At 64.5% G+C, this 12,522-nt stretch overlaps 1 protein-coding gene across 1 annotated transcript; it reads left to right on the top strand.

Annotated features, from left to right (window-relative positions):
* The first annotated feature begins 7,420 nt into the window (after nucleotides 1-7,420).
* DMRTA2 (DMRT like family A2) lies at nucleotides 7,421-10,200 on the top strand. Its single transcript, XM_041739027.1, has 2 exons — nucleotides 7,421-7,976; nucleotides 9,161-10,200. The coding sequence occupies exons 1-2, from the start codon at nucleotides 7,421-7,423 to the stop codon at nucleotides 10,192-10,194; spliced, it is 1,590 nt and encodes a 529-aa protein (XP_041594961.1). The 3' UTR covers nucleotides 10,195-10,200.
* The last annotated feature ends 2,322 nt before the right edge of the window (nucleotides 10,201-12,522 follow it).

The raw sequence follows: 12,522 nt of genomic DNA, 5'->3' as shown, positions 1-12,522 counted from the left end.
GAGGCCCGCAAGCCGTTTGGGCCCTTGCACCGTGCCCGATGCGCAGACTCGCCCCTCTGTTCCTTCCTCCGCCGGGTCAATTCCAGGTCCTTCCAAACTCAGCTCCGGGAAACTTCATCTAAAATGGCTCAGCAAGGAGGCTGGGCTCCAGATAAGTAAATATACTATGATCAGTGACTTTCTTGTGCTCCTGTCCTTACCACTTAGACATTGTGAAAAGATGGGCAAAAAGATTCTGTTTATAATAGACACATAAAATACCAGAGAATGTGCTTAAGAAACAACTATAGGAACAAAATGACAAAATTTACAAAGGGACATAGAAGTCTGTGAATAACTGAAAGTCACACTGCGTCCTAGATGGAAATATCCCATATTGTAAAGATATATAGTCTCCCTCGAATTAATTTCTAAAAGTAGTTAAATAAAATTTCCAAAGGGTTTTTAAATTTTTACTTTCCCTTTGGAATCAGCTTTTAAAATTCTAAAATATTTTTTTCAGAAGACTGTCTTTCCAAAATAGCCAAGAGGATTTTGAAAAAGAGGAATCAAGATTCAGAAAGATGCTTGCCCTCCCAAACACTACAGGACTACAATAATTTTTGAGTAAGGTTGGTGCAAAAGTAAATCCCTCCTTAGAAGAGAAAGTGATGAAATGACCTAATGCCATCTGAGAATTTAGTATATTATAGCATATGGTCAGTGGGGGGAAAGGGTGGATCATTAAGTAGAGCTGTGATGACGGCCTAATCTTTTGGGGAAAAATTAAGTTACAAACTCACTTCACACTTTCCACCAAAATTAATTTCAAATGAACTTAAGATATCAATGTAAATAATTAGAAGGGGCTAATATAACCTATAGATAGATGAATGCGCTCAGAAAAGTTGGATTTGAAAAACTCTTGGTAAGTATAATACTGTAAATAGAATATATAAAGAAAAAAATGACAAATTTGGTTACATAAAATTTTTTAACATTTCCGTATAAAAACTGGGTAAAACAAAAAAAAGGAGAATGCATCATATGTTAAAAATAAGAGGATGCTACTGTCTTTAATATATAAACAGCTATTACAAATTAAACAAAGGAGAAGCTTTATGAGAAAAAAAAACAATATATACAGATTTTTTAAAAACACAAGTGACAACACAGAAAGAAAAAACTAAGAAATACCTAAGGAAATGCAAATTACAATGACAAAAGATTTTTTTTTCCTGCCTGAATCGTCAAAGAATAAAAAGAACAGTAAGATGAACTACTGTTGTGTGTGGTCGTTGACTCAACCTTTCCTGAGGGCTATTTGACAAGTAGCTATCAAAAGCCTTAAAAATAAAAAAGAAAAGAAAAAAGACTCTGACCAATCAATCTTACTTCTAAGAATTTATCCTAAGGAAATCATTAGGGAAATTCACAAAGAATGTTCAATGTAGTAATGTTTATTGTAGCAAAAATTGGAAACAAACAAAATACCTCTCGAGGAAATTGGCTAAATAAATTAATGTACATCCATACACCGAAATATTAAGCGATTTTTAAAGGTTATGTAGATGTCTTGATTAATATGAAAAAGATGTTTTTCGGGAAAAAAAGATGTTTTTCGGGTTTGTATATAAAAGAGCAAGTAACAGAAAGCATATTATTGTAAAGGTACATATTCAGAGAAAAATTCCAAATGTACTTTGCTGAACTGTCCAAAATGTTTTATCACAACACGCTAATAATGTTTCCCCTTGGGAAACTTAGCGTCTCACCTCGGGGATCCCTCCCGTCCCTCGCACCTCACTCCTGTTTCTCACCGCGAGGTCAGGCTGGGTGACTGGGTCCCTAGTTGGTCAATGAGCTCTCCTGGGCCTCAGGCGCTGCCACTTACGAGGTGCCCGACAGGAATGAAATTAATGAAAGACCCCTTCTCGGTGCTTCCGCGAATGATTGATCAATTGAATGGAATCGAACCGACCGAAAGCCCCTAGGACTGACCCTTCCCGATGGAACAGGAGGAGAGGAGAACCCCAAGTGCGGGTTCCTGTCTTCCTCGACGCTCAGCAGCCCTGTGACCCCGGGCTAGCTGGGTGGCCTCGCTGAAGCTCGGAGGACTCGCCTCTAAGACGTGGCCATCGCAGCTCCCCGGGCCCGCGCCGCAGGGCACACAGCAGGCGCTTAGCGGGGCAGGGGCACGCAGGCGGCGCTCAAACGCGGAGCACGTCGGTGCGCAGGGCGCAGGGCTGCGCGCGGGGCGGGGCGGGGAGCCTGGCGGCCCCGGGCTGGGTCCGGAGAGCGGGGCGGGCGGGGGCTGCGGCGGGGGCTGCGGCGGGGGCTGCGGCGGGGGCTGCGGCGGGGGCTCCCGCGCCCTCGCACCCGCGCCCTCGCATCCGCCGGCCGGGCTGCGGGCCCCTCCCGCGCGGGGAGCCGACGGCCGGAGGCTGCGGCCCGGATCCCGCGCGGCCCGACCGCTGGCGGGGGCGGCGCCTCCCGGCCCGGGGCCGCGTTCGCACCTGTGCGGTGGCAACGGGACTCGCTCGCGGGGCGGGAGCCCGCGGATCCCTGGCTGGGCCCCGGGGGCGCGGCCGGCGCAGCTCCGGGAACGAGGCTGGAGGACCCGGAGGGCCCCCGTTGCCGTGGGCGGTGCGTGCACACGTGGGCCGTCCGCGCGGCCGCGGGGAAGCAGCGGACGGGCGGCCTGCGTAGACTCCTTCCCCGCCCCCGCCCCCAGCCCGGGAAGGAGCTCAGCCCCACTAACGGAATCCGGGGCGGCCGGGGAGGGCTGCGGAGGGGAGGGGCGGTTCCGACCCGGAGCCGCCGGTTTGGGGATAATTACTTTTAATGTCAGAAAGATTTAGTTTAATATCATCTCTATTAGGCCGCCGGGAGGGTAATTAAACGGGCCGCGCCGCAGCCGGCAAGCAGATGGCGTCTGCTCGCTCCGAGGCCGCGGGCAAACAGCGCAAAAGTCAGCGCCTCTCGGGGCCCCGGCGCCCCCCCCCCGGCGCCCCCCCCAAGCCTCGCCCTGGGGCTCCAGCTCCCCGCACCCGCCCTTGCCCGGCCGGGGCGGGGCAGCCCTCGGCGAGCTGGAGGTGGGCGCCGCTGCTGGGAGCCCCTGTGGGCCCGGCGCCCGCACGGGAGGATGCCCAGCTGGGGGGCGGCGGGGCGCCGTCGGGGGCTCGCCGCGCTCGGCCCGGGAGTCTGGCTGCGTCTGCCCGGGGTCCAGCCTGCGGCCCTGGCCCGGGCGGGCTCGGGGAGCGGCGGAGGCCCGCGCGTGGGCGCAGGACCCCGGAGGGCCTGGCGGTGGGGCCCTGCGAGCCCAGCCTCCTGCCGGGGCCTCTCGCGCGGCGGCGGCGGCGGAGGTGCGCACCCCCCCTGGGGCGCCGCGTGTAGGCGGGAGTTGGATCCCGGACTCCCGCGGACCCAGCTCAACGTGCGGGTTGTGTGTCCAGGTGTGAAGCCGCCGCACGGTGTGTGTAGGACGCAGACTGGGCGCCCTGCAGACACCCCCTCCTGGTCTGCTCCCCTTGGGGACCTGGGTGCGCATCAGGACCAAGCCAGGGCGGCCTGCGGAGGTCTGGGGGCAGGGGCCTCCACGCGGCTGCTCACGCCGCGTCCCCCCACCCAGGCCACAGCGCCCCCGAGCCCCACCCCCGGGGCCCCAGGACGGCCGGAGGCCGGGGACCTGCCGAGCTGCGCGCGGGGACCCCGGAGCCGCCAGGGGAGGCGCCCGCCCTCGGGCCAGGCTGGGTTCCAGGCGTGTCCTGCCCCAAGGACAGGGGGCTCCTCAAACACGCGCGGGACAGCGTGGGGTTCTCAAGGCCCCGTGGCTGGATTTGGCTCCCCCAGGTTCACCCCGAAGTCGCGGGGCCCCAGAGCGGCCCGGCCGCAAGCGAGAAGAGGCGTGTCTGGGCCGCAGCCCTCCGAAGGCCAGGCAGGTTCCCATCGTTCATTCGTTGGGGGGTTAAAATGATTTCTGGAAAAGCCTGTCCAGTGTTGCCCCGGGAGAGGGCGCCTAGCGGGCGCGGGATCCAGCCCAGCTCTCCCGCCCCCGCGGCCGCCCGTCAACAGGGTCCCTCGCCCCATGACCTCAGGGCGTTGGCAGGTGGGGTCCGGCCTCCCCCGCAGCGCACGGTGCCCCGCACCCCTCCCCGACGTCACCCCACGCGCGGCCCGCGGGGCTGACCCTTGCCCTCTCCCACGCTCCCGCCCGGCTCCAGCGAGCGCAGTTTTCTAGGAGCGCGGGCCTGGTGACGTGGCCGTCAGACGGCGGCGGGGCGGCGCGGGCCTGGGCAGCCTTGGGCCTGGGCAGCCTTCTGGGAGCTTCCGCCAGGCCCCTCCGCCGGTCGAGGCTGGGCTGGCGAGGGCGGGGGCTGCGCCCCGAGGGCCCTGGGCCGGGTCTGCGCGCCCAGTACCTCCGCGCCCCGCGGCGCAGGCCGGGCCCCGGGGCCCCGAAAGTTCTCCAAGCATCAGGGAAACGCGGGGGCGGGGGTGACGGAGAGCGACGGGAAACCTCATTTTCCGCACTAATTAAGCAAATTTTCTGTACTCTGAAGGAAAGAGAAGAGTGGAGAATAAGAAATGGGAGCGAGGGCACACTGGGCGAGGAAAGGCCAGGAAAGGCACGGGGGTGACAACTGGAGAAGGCAAGGTGGCCCTGCGCGAGGACCGCAGCGGTAATTCCAGATGTTGCCTTTCAAAAGGGCAACGAAATGCAGAACCTGTTACCTCCTCTGCAGGTCGGACTGTTCCTGGGGCCGTGACGTCAGTGCGGGAGAGGAAGGCGAAAGTTACAACTAGTCCTGGGGGTCCGTGGCGACCTCGTCTCAGGCCCGGAAGGACGGACAGACGGACGCGCATCCTGCGTTCAAGAGGAGCTGGGGAGACAGAGAGGCCACGCTTTACTTTCGTTTAAAAACGAAAACTAAACTTTTCGTTAATTCGGAATAACACCGACAGAAAGAATCCCCCCCGCCCCCCGCCTACGAGAAATCGAGGTGCTGCGGAGGCGAGGACGGAGCAAGAGGGGCCGAGGGACGGGGTTAGCGGCGGGGAGGGAAGATGCGGGCGCGGGGAGCCAGGGCCGCCGGGAAGCGCCCCTCCGCGCTCCCCCGGCCCCTCTTTAAGAGCAAGAATCCTCGCAAGGCACACACTTACCCTTCCTGGTGCCCTAGCCTATCGGACATTTTTTAAGTGAAGGGCCCGTGTTTGAAAGGAGGCAGGAGGAAGCAACCGGGAGGGAGCACGGCCCCCACCGCCCCAGGCGCGCCGGACGTGGGAGCGCACCCAAGCCGCCGGGAGGAGGAAGGAACCGGCCTCTTGGCATTTATGCCATCTGCCCTCCTTCCCCCCCAGCCCCCTCCCCCCCCCCCCGTCGCCCTAATTGAATTGTCACCTGCCCCTATCCCGCCCCCGGCCACCAGGGCCCCTGGGGACACTCGGCCTGCCAGCGCCCCGGCCCCGGAGGGCGGCGCAGCCCAGCGCGGCCCAGGAGCGGGGCACGCGCGGCCCGGGACACGCGCGCCGGCCGCCGCAATTGGGCGCAGGCCGCACGCTGCCGGCGCTCGGAACCGCTCGCTCCCCATTTGCCGCGCTCCTCCCGGCGCCCCCCCGCCCCGCCCCGGCGCTCGGCGCAGCTTTTGGAGTTTCGAATCTTTCGGCCGCTGCAGAACGCGGGGCTCCCCGGGCGCGGGCGCGGCCAATCAGAGCGCCGCCTGCGTCCCCTGGCCAATGGCAGGCGCCACATTGTTGTCCCCGTCTGTCTAATGGAGCCCTGAGGAGCAACAATAGAGCGGGCGCGCGGCTCCCTGAGAGTCGGGCAGCGCCGGCGGCCGGGGCGCGGCTGTGCGCAGCGTGCTGCGCGCTCCGCGAGGGGACGCCGCGCGGCGAGGCCGGGTCGCGGGCGGCAGCCACCCGTCCCCAGCCGGGCCGGCTCGGGTTTCCGACGGAGGGCCGGGCTGCGCGGCGTCCCGAGGGGTCGGAAGTTCGGGCATGGTGGCCGCAGGAGGGTGACGTGGCCGGCGGGGACCCGGGCAGCCGGGGCAGCGGGAGGCGTGCGCAGCGCCGGCGAGGAGGACCCGCGCCAGCAGGTAGCGGGGCGCGGGGGGCGGCCGACGGGCTTCGCGGCCCCGGGGGCCTGGGCGCAGAGGCAGCTGAGCCAGGGACGGGGCGCGGGGCGCGGGGCGCGGGGCCAGGCCCCGCCGGGGCAGCGCGCGCGGCTCGGGCTGGGCCTGCTGGGCCGCGGCGCAGGTGGGGCTCCGCAGCCAGCGCGGGGGCGACGCGCCGGCCTCGGGGAGGTCTCCTGGGCCAGCCCGCGACCAGAACGCCAGATTCGGCAGCAAGTGGGGTCCGCGGAGACCCCAGGTTGGGGAGGGCGTGTCTGCCGAGGCTGCCCCTAAACCCGGAGGGAAAGCCAAAGCCGACCGCCTCCCTCCTAGCAATACCTGCCTCTTCCCAAGGCGCCCTCCTTCCGACCGCCCCCGGGCCCCAGGGCTGAAGTCGTGCCGCGGCCTTTACTCCAACCCCGTCCCCCACCTTTGCCTGCGGGGTTTATGTTTTTTCTTTCCCAGGCACTTCTCTCCCCCCCACGTGGACCCCGAGACCCAGACATCCGCATCAGCTGTTCTCTCTGGGTTGCCCGGGCCGCAGGCTCGCCCCGACCCCGCGGCTTCGGCCTAGTTTTCCCTGCCCTCCCCAGGCCTGCCCGACCTCCTCTGCACACTCCTCCTCTGTCCGACTCCCCGGAGGCCCGCACCGTGACGCGTGTAGCCCCCACATTTCCACGGGTCCCTGGGGCCCCACGGCCTGACTTTGCTCCCGAGGTGTTTGTTTTGCTATCGGCCTTCACTGTCTCCTAGAGCTGTTCTTTCTGTTCCTGATTTGTCTGACTCTCCTGCTCCCCCCCACCCCAAGTAAAAACTTCAGACCCAGCCCCCGAACTCTGTGCCTTGCGCGCTTTGATAGGTCTCTCCTCCTAGCCTTTCCACAAAACGTCACTTCGCCTCGAATTTTTCCTGTTTTGCCCTTGGTGTCACTCTGTTGGGTCAAAATTTTCCTTCTAACGCGAGTCCCATCAGACAAGCATTTCTCTCCACCCGTCTCACCCCAATTAAGCTAAACTTTGGGGGACAATATTTTCCTTTTCAAACCCTCGTTATATCCACCTGAACCAGTGACTTCTCAAACTTTATATGTCTTTTTCTTTATTTTTTTTTCCAGCGGAACCGCTGATCCAAACGAAATCTTAGACTCAGCGCGTAAATCAGACCTAAGAAGAAGCGCTCTGGTGGGGACCGGGTGGGGGATCCGGAGGTTCCTGCTTCCAGCCGCTCGGCGCCCACTGGCCCGCGCCCGCCTCCCTGGCCGAGCCGCGTCGCCCCGGGCGCCGCTCGCCGCAAGCCTCCGCTCCTTCCCAGCGCCGTCCACGCCAGGCCCGGCCATGGAGCTGCGCTCCGAGCTGCCGAGCGTGCCGGGCGCAGGCACGGCGGCGGCGACTGCGCCGGGGCCGCCCGTGGCGTCGGTGGCGTCGGTGGCGGCGGCGGCGGCGGCGGCCGCGTCGCTCCCGGTGAGCGTGGCGGGCGGCCTGCTCCGAGCGCCGCCGCTGCTGCTGCGCGCGGCCGAGAAGTACCCGCGGACGCCCAAGTGCGCGCGCTGCCGCAACCACGGCGTGGTGTCGGCGCTCAAGGGCCACAAGCGCTACTGCCGCTGGAAGGACTGCCTGTGCGCCAAGTGCACGCTCATCGCCGAGCGCCAGCGCGTCATGGCGGCGCAGGTGGCGCTGCGCAGGCAGCAGGCGCAGGAGGAGAACGAGGCGCGCGAGCTGCAGCTGCTCTACGGCACGGCCGAGGGCCTGGCGCTCGCCGCCGCCAACGGCATCATCCCGCCGCGGCCCGCCTACGAGGTCTTCGGCTCCGTGTGCGCCGCCGACGGCGGGGGGCCCGGGGCCGCGGCGCCCGCGGGGACCGGAGGCGGCGCGGCGGGCGCGGGGAGCTCAGGTGAGCGGAGGCCCGGCCAGGGCGGGGGCGGGGGCGGGGGCGGGGGGCGGGGGGGGCGGGGCGCGTCCTGGTCCTCGGACCCGAGGCCCCTTTCCGCGCGCCCGACCGCGGAGAGCTCGCCGCGCACCCAGGCCCCGGTTCGGGGCGCAAACACACAAACTCTTTCTCCGCTTTCTGAAGAATTAGCCCCGCTCTCCCCTGTCCCCGCGGGCCGCGCTGTCTCCCCGCGCGGAGACCTTCCCCCCCGGTTCTGCTCCTTGCCGCCGGCCGCCCCCCGGGCTCCTTCCCAGCCCTCTTGAGAGGCCGGCCCTCTCCCAGTGCCCCCGGCCCGCACCCCTTTCTCTAGGGGTCAGGGCACCTCTTCCTTCTCTCAAGTTGCTCCTGCTCCCCGGGCAACCGCCTGCGGCGCCCGCTCCTTCGGTCCAGCTTTCCCCGCTCGTGCCGGGTTTCTCAAGACCAGGAGCTCTCTCGCGTCCCTCCGTCCCCCCACTCTTCGAAGCGCCTACTCCCGGCCTGGCCCCACCTTCAAGAAACTGCCAACTTTTTCTAGGGAGGGGGGAAATTAAGGCTGGGGCCATTGGGGGCCCTCTCAGCCCTCATCTTGGGAGTGAAGAACTTGGGTTTTAATTTCGCAGAGGGTGGCTTACAAATAAGGGCTCTATTTCTGCCGGCAGAAAGGCTTGGGAGCGCTTAGATACCGAAGGCGCCTTCCCTAACCAGCTCCGCGGCCCAGGGCGCGAGGGCGCCGAGGGCGGGGTTCGCTCTCGGGAACGCGGGTGCAGAGTGGGGTCCTCTGTGCAGTAGGTGGCTGAGGTGGAAGTTGTATTGTCTCCTGCTTGAACTCTGGGCCAGGCCACTTGTCAGGGCAGCCACTAGGAAGGGGGAATACGGCTGGGGGTGTTGGGGGTACAGATGTGCAACAGGGGACCTGGACATTGAATTTACAGGGCACAGGTGGTCGGGGCTCTGGGTACGGAGAGAGTGTGCCCTGCGCGGTAGCGGAAGTGAGACCGAGTGTAGCCGGTCGGAGAGTTGCTGGAGAAAAAAAGGGGGAGGGCTGGAGCCCAGTGAATGAGGGTCATTGGGTTCGGAGAGGGAACTGGGGTCCACGGGGCTGATGTGCTGGGGGCGCCGTCACCTCCCCACCGCAATCGCTCCTCACATCCCCTTGTCTCCCCTCCTAGAAGCCAAGTTACAGAAGTTTGAGCTGTTCCCCAAGACGCTGCTTCCGACCGGCCGCCCCGGCAGCCCGCAGCCGCCAGCGGGGAAGCCCCTGTCGCCCGACGGCGCGGACTCGGGCCCTGGGACGTCCTCCCCGGAGGTGCGGCCGGGCTCGGGCTCGGAGAACGGAGACGGCGAGTCCTTCTCGGGGTCGCCCCTGGCCCGGGCCTCCAAGGAGGCAGCGGGGAGCTGCCCGGGCAGCGCAGGCCCGGGAGGCGGTGGCGAGGAGGACAGCCCGGGCTCCGCCAGCCCTCTGGGCTCCGAGTCCGGCTCCGAGGCCGACAAGGAGGAGGCCGAGGCGGCCCCCGCCCCCGGGCTGCCCGCGGGCCCGGGTCCCCGGCAGCGGACGCCGCTGGACATCTTGACGCGCGTCTTCCCGGGCCACCGGCGGGGCGTCCTGGAGCTGGTGCTGCAGGGCTGCGGCGGCGACGTGGTGCAGGCCATCGAGCAGGTGCTGAACCACCACCGCGGGGGCGTGGCGGCCGGCCTCGGCCCCGCCGCGCCCCCGGACAAGGCCGCGGTGGCCGCGGACGACGCGTGGCCGGGCCGCGTGGACGCCGCCGCCGGGGGCCCCGGGCTGCCCGCGCCCCTGCAGGCCGCGCCCGCCGCGCCGCCGCACCACAGACCTCTGCTGGCCGGGGCCGTGGCGCCGGGGGCGCTGGGCTCGCTGGGCAGCCGCTCGGCCTTCTCGCCGCTGCAGCCCAACGCCAGCCACTTCGGCGCCGACGCGGGCGCCTACCCGCTGGGCGCGCCGCTCGGCCTCAGCCCCCTGCGCCTGGCCTACTCGGCGGCGGCGGCGCACAGCCGCGGCCTGGCCTTCATGGCGCCCTACTCCACCGCCGGCCTGGTGCCCACGCTCGGCTTCCGGCCGCCCGTGGACTACGCCTTCAGCGACCTCATGCGCGACCGCTCGGCCGCCGCGGCGGTGCACAAGGAGCCCGGCTACGGCGGCGGCCTGTACGGCCCGATGGTCAACGGCGCCCCCGAGAAGCAGTAGGCGGGGACCCCCCCCCCCCCCGGGCGCCCTGCGGCCTCTGCCCAAGGGGGGTTGTCGGCCTCGTTTCCGAAGGTGGGTGGAGGGCTGAGCGGAAGGGGGCCGGCGGGCGAAGTCAGAGGGGCGCGGCCCGGGGTCACCCGCCGCCCCGCCAGGCGCCTGCAGCCCGTGGAGGCGGCCAGGGAGGCCGCAGAGGCCGCGCCGCCCGCCCGCGCCCCCCTCCGCTCCCCGCCGCGCAGGATGCTCCGCAGTCTGTCCTCTGTCTCCCTCTCCCTATTAAATTTTTTTTAAAAAAAATATTCGCTCTAACAAATATAAATTTAGGATGTATAAATCTCTTGGCACTGAGTCGAATCTTTGGGACACGTTATATATCGGTATCAAATGTAAAAAAAAAAAAAGGAAACAAGTTCTAAGGTGCACTTTCCTGTTGCGGTATTTGTCGCTCTCTTTGTTGCTTATGCCAATAAGCATGGGTTTCCTTGGTGCAGTGTGAGTTTTTATATATGTATAAATCTATATATAATCTATACATATATATATATACAAGCCAGTGTATAATGTTATAAAATGGAATTCTAAGTTATTAATTGTAATCTGTAGGTGATCTCGGTATTAACGTGAAAAATATTGAAAAAACAAGCAAAAAAAAGGACAAAATGGAAAACAGTAGACTATGCGCGCATTGTACTTATCAGGTTTTATAGATTAAATATATTGTGAACTCGGGACAATCCTGCCCCCGCGCTCTCGCCTGCGGCCGCGCGCCCGGCGGTGGAGCAGAGCCGGAGGCCGCAGCCGCCGGGCCCAGGGCCGGCCGCGCGGAGCGGCTGCTTCGTGTTTCCCTTCGCATAGACAGGAGCTAGAAATAAATGTTATTTTCTAAGTCAACAGCCCCGAATCCCGTCCCGCTCCTCGGGCGGCCGGCTTGGAGAGGCGTCGCTGTCCCGTCGGGCGCGCTTGGGGTCCAGAGCCGGGGCCCCGCGCCCCCCCGCCCCCGCGCGACCACGACCCAGGCTCCGCGGCGCGGGCGGCCCCGACCCCGAGCGCCCGGGCCCCTTCTCCGCGGGCCGCAGATTTGGACGCAGCCCGGGGGCGCGCCGCGCTCCCCTGCCCCGAGCTGGGGCCCGAGGCGGCCCGACGGGGGCTGGCGGCCTGGGGCGGAGGGGCGCCGCGCTCGCCGAGGCAGGTGATCGGCAGCCGGTCCCCCCCCGCGGGGCGCCGTCGAGGCTCCCGCCGACCCCCCAGGCCCCCCCAGGCCCCCCCAGGCCCCCTCTCCGGAGACGCGGCGCTCCCTCCCCTCGTCGGGCCGGCGACTTCCCAAAGTAAACTTCGGGGCGGCTCGGGTTCCGCCAGGCGGTGAAACTTAATAGCAGGACAAGAAAACGGTTTAATAAAGAAGGGCTTTAATAGGGAACTAATTTGATTGAGTTGCCTAATTCCACTTTAATTGGAAAGGGGTTTGGCTGTTTGGTTATAAAGTGCGAGGGTGACGATGAGCCGGAGGTGGGGGAGAAGCAGCGAGAGAAGAAAATGGGGGCAACAGAGAAGGGGCGCGAGAGGGGAAGGAGGTAGAAAGGAAAAGGGGAGAGTGGAGAACCAAGAGGGAAGAGCTTGTAGGAAAAAAAAAAAAAAAAGAGGAAGGCTAGAGAAGCGCTGGAGCTTCTGGAAGCTGGGCGTTCTCGCCCTTCCCACGCTGCCCGCTGCGCCCCCGCGGCCCCCGCTCGCCCAGGGTCCAGCCGCGCGGTCCTGGCCTCCGCCCGTCCCCGTCCGAGGGGACCCGAGCCCACGCTGGGCTCCTGGTTGCAGGAGGGACCCTCGCGGAGTCCCCCGGAGCCCCAGGTCTCCTGCAGGTGCTGACGCGGGCCCCAGGGGTGGGCCTGAGGGCGCAGCCCCCGCCCCGAGACACCCGAGCTTCCTAGAGTTCAAGAGGAGTACTTCACCCTCAGCGCAAACCCGGAATATCCAGGGACTCGCTCGTCGTTCGGTCCATTTTACAAAGGAGGAAACTGAGGTCCGGAGTGGTCTGTGGACTTGTCCACCCCTCCGGGGATCCCAGACCCCCTTTCCTCTGCACTGTCCCGGTGGACTTCCTGCTCCTGCCCGGGCTGGGTGGGGGCCCCGCAGCACCCCCTCCGTGTGCCCCTGCGGCTCAGAGGGGAGGCTGTTGCCCCAGCTTGGCTTGAGCGCACAAGGACTGGGGAGTCCCGCTGCCCCCGCCCTGTGCCCCTCGCGGCCCAGACCCGCCTTGGAACCCCAGGGCTGCCAGCCCCACCCCTGACGCCTGCGGAAGCCCGGCACCGGCACAGGCCCGACCGAAGCGCCCACTGC

The sequence above is a fragment of the Vulpes lagopus genome, chromosome 23 (assembly GCF_018345385.1).
Source record: "Vulpes lagopus strain Blue_001 chromosome 23, ASM1834538v1, whole genome shotgun sequence".
Classification (NCBI taxonomy): Eukaryota; Metazoa; Chordata; class Mammalia; order Carnivora; family Canidae; genus Vulpes; species Vulpes lagopus.
This window is presented reverse-complemented; position numbering and strand designations above follow the sequence as displayed.

Excerpts from the sequence above, each read along its gene's own strand:
- DMRTA2 (XM_041739027.1), top strand. The coding sequence starts at position 7,421 with ATGGAGCTGCGCTCCGAGCTGCCGAGCGTGCCGGGCGCAGGCACGGCG. Across the intron at positions 7,977-9,160 it reads GGCGGGCGCGGGGAGCTCAG|AAGCCAAGTTACAGAAGTTT; the intron begins GTGAGCGGAGGC and ends CTCCCCTCCTAG.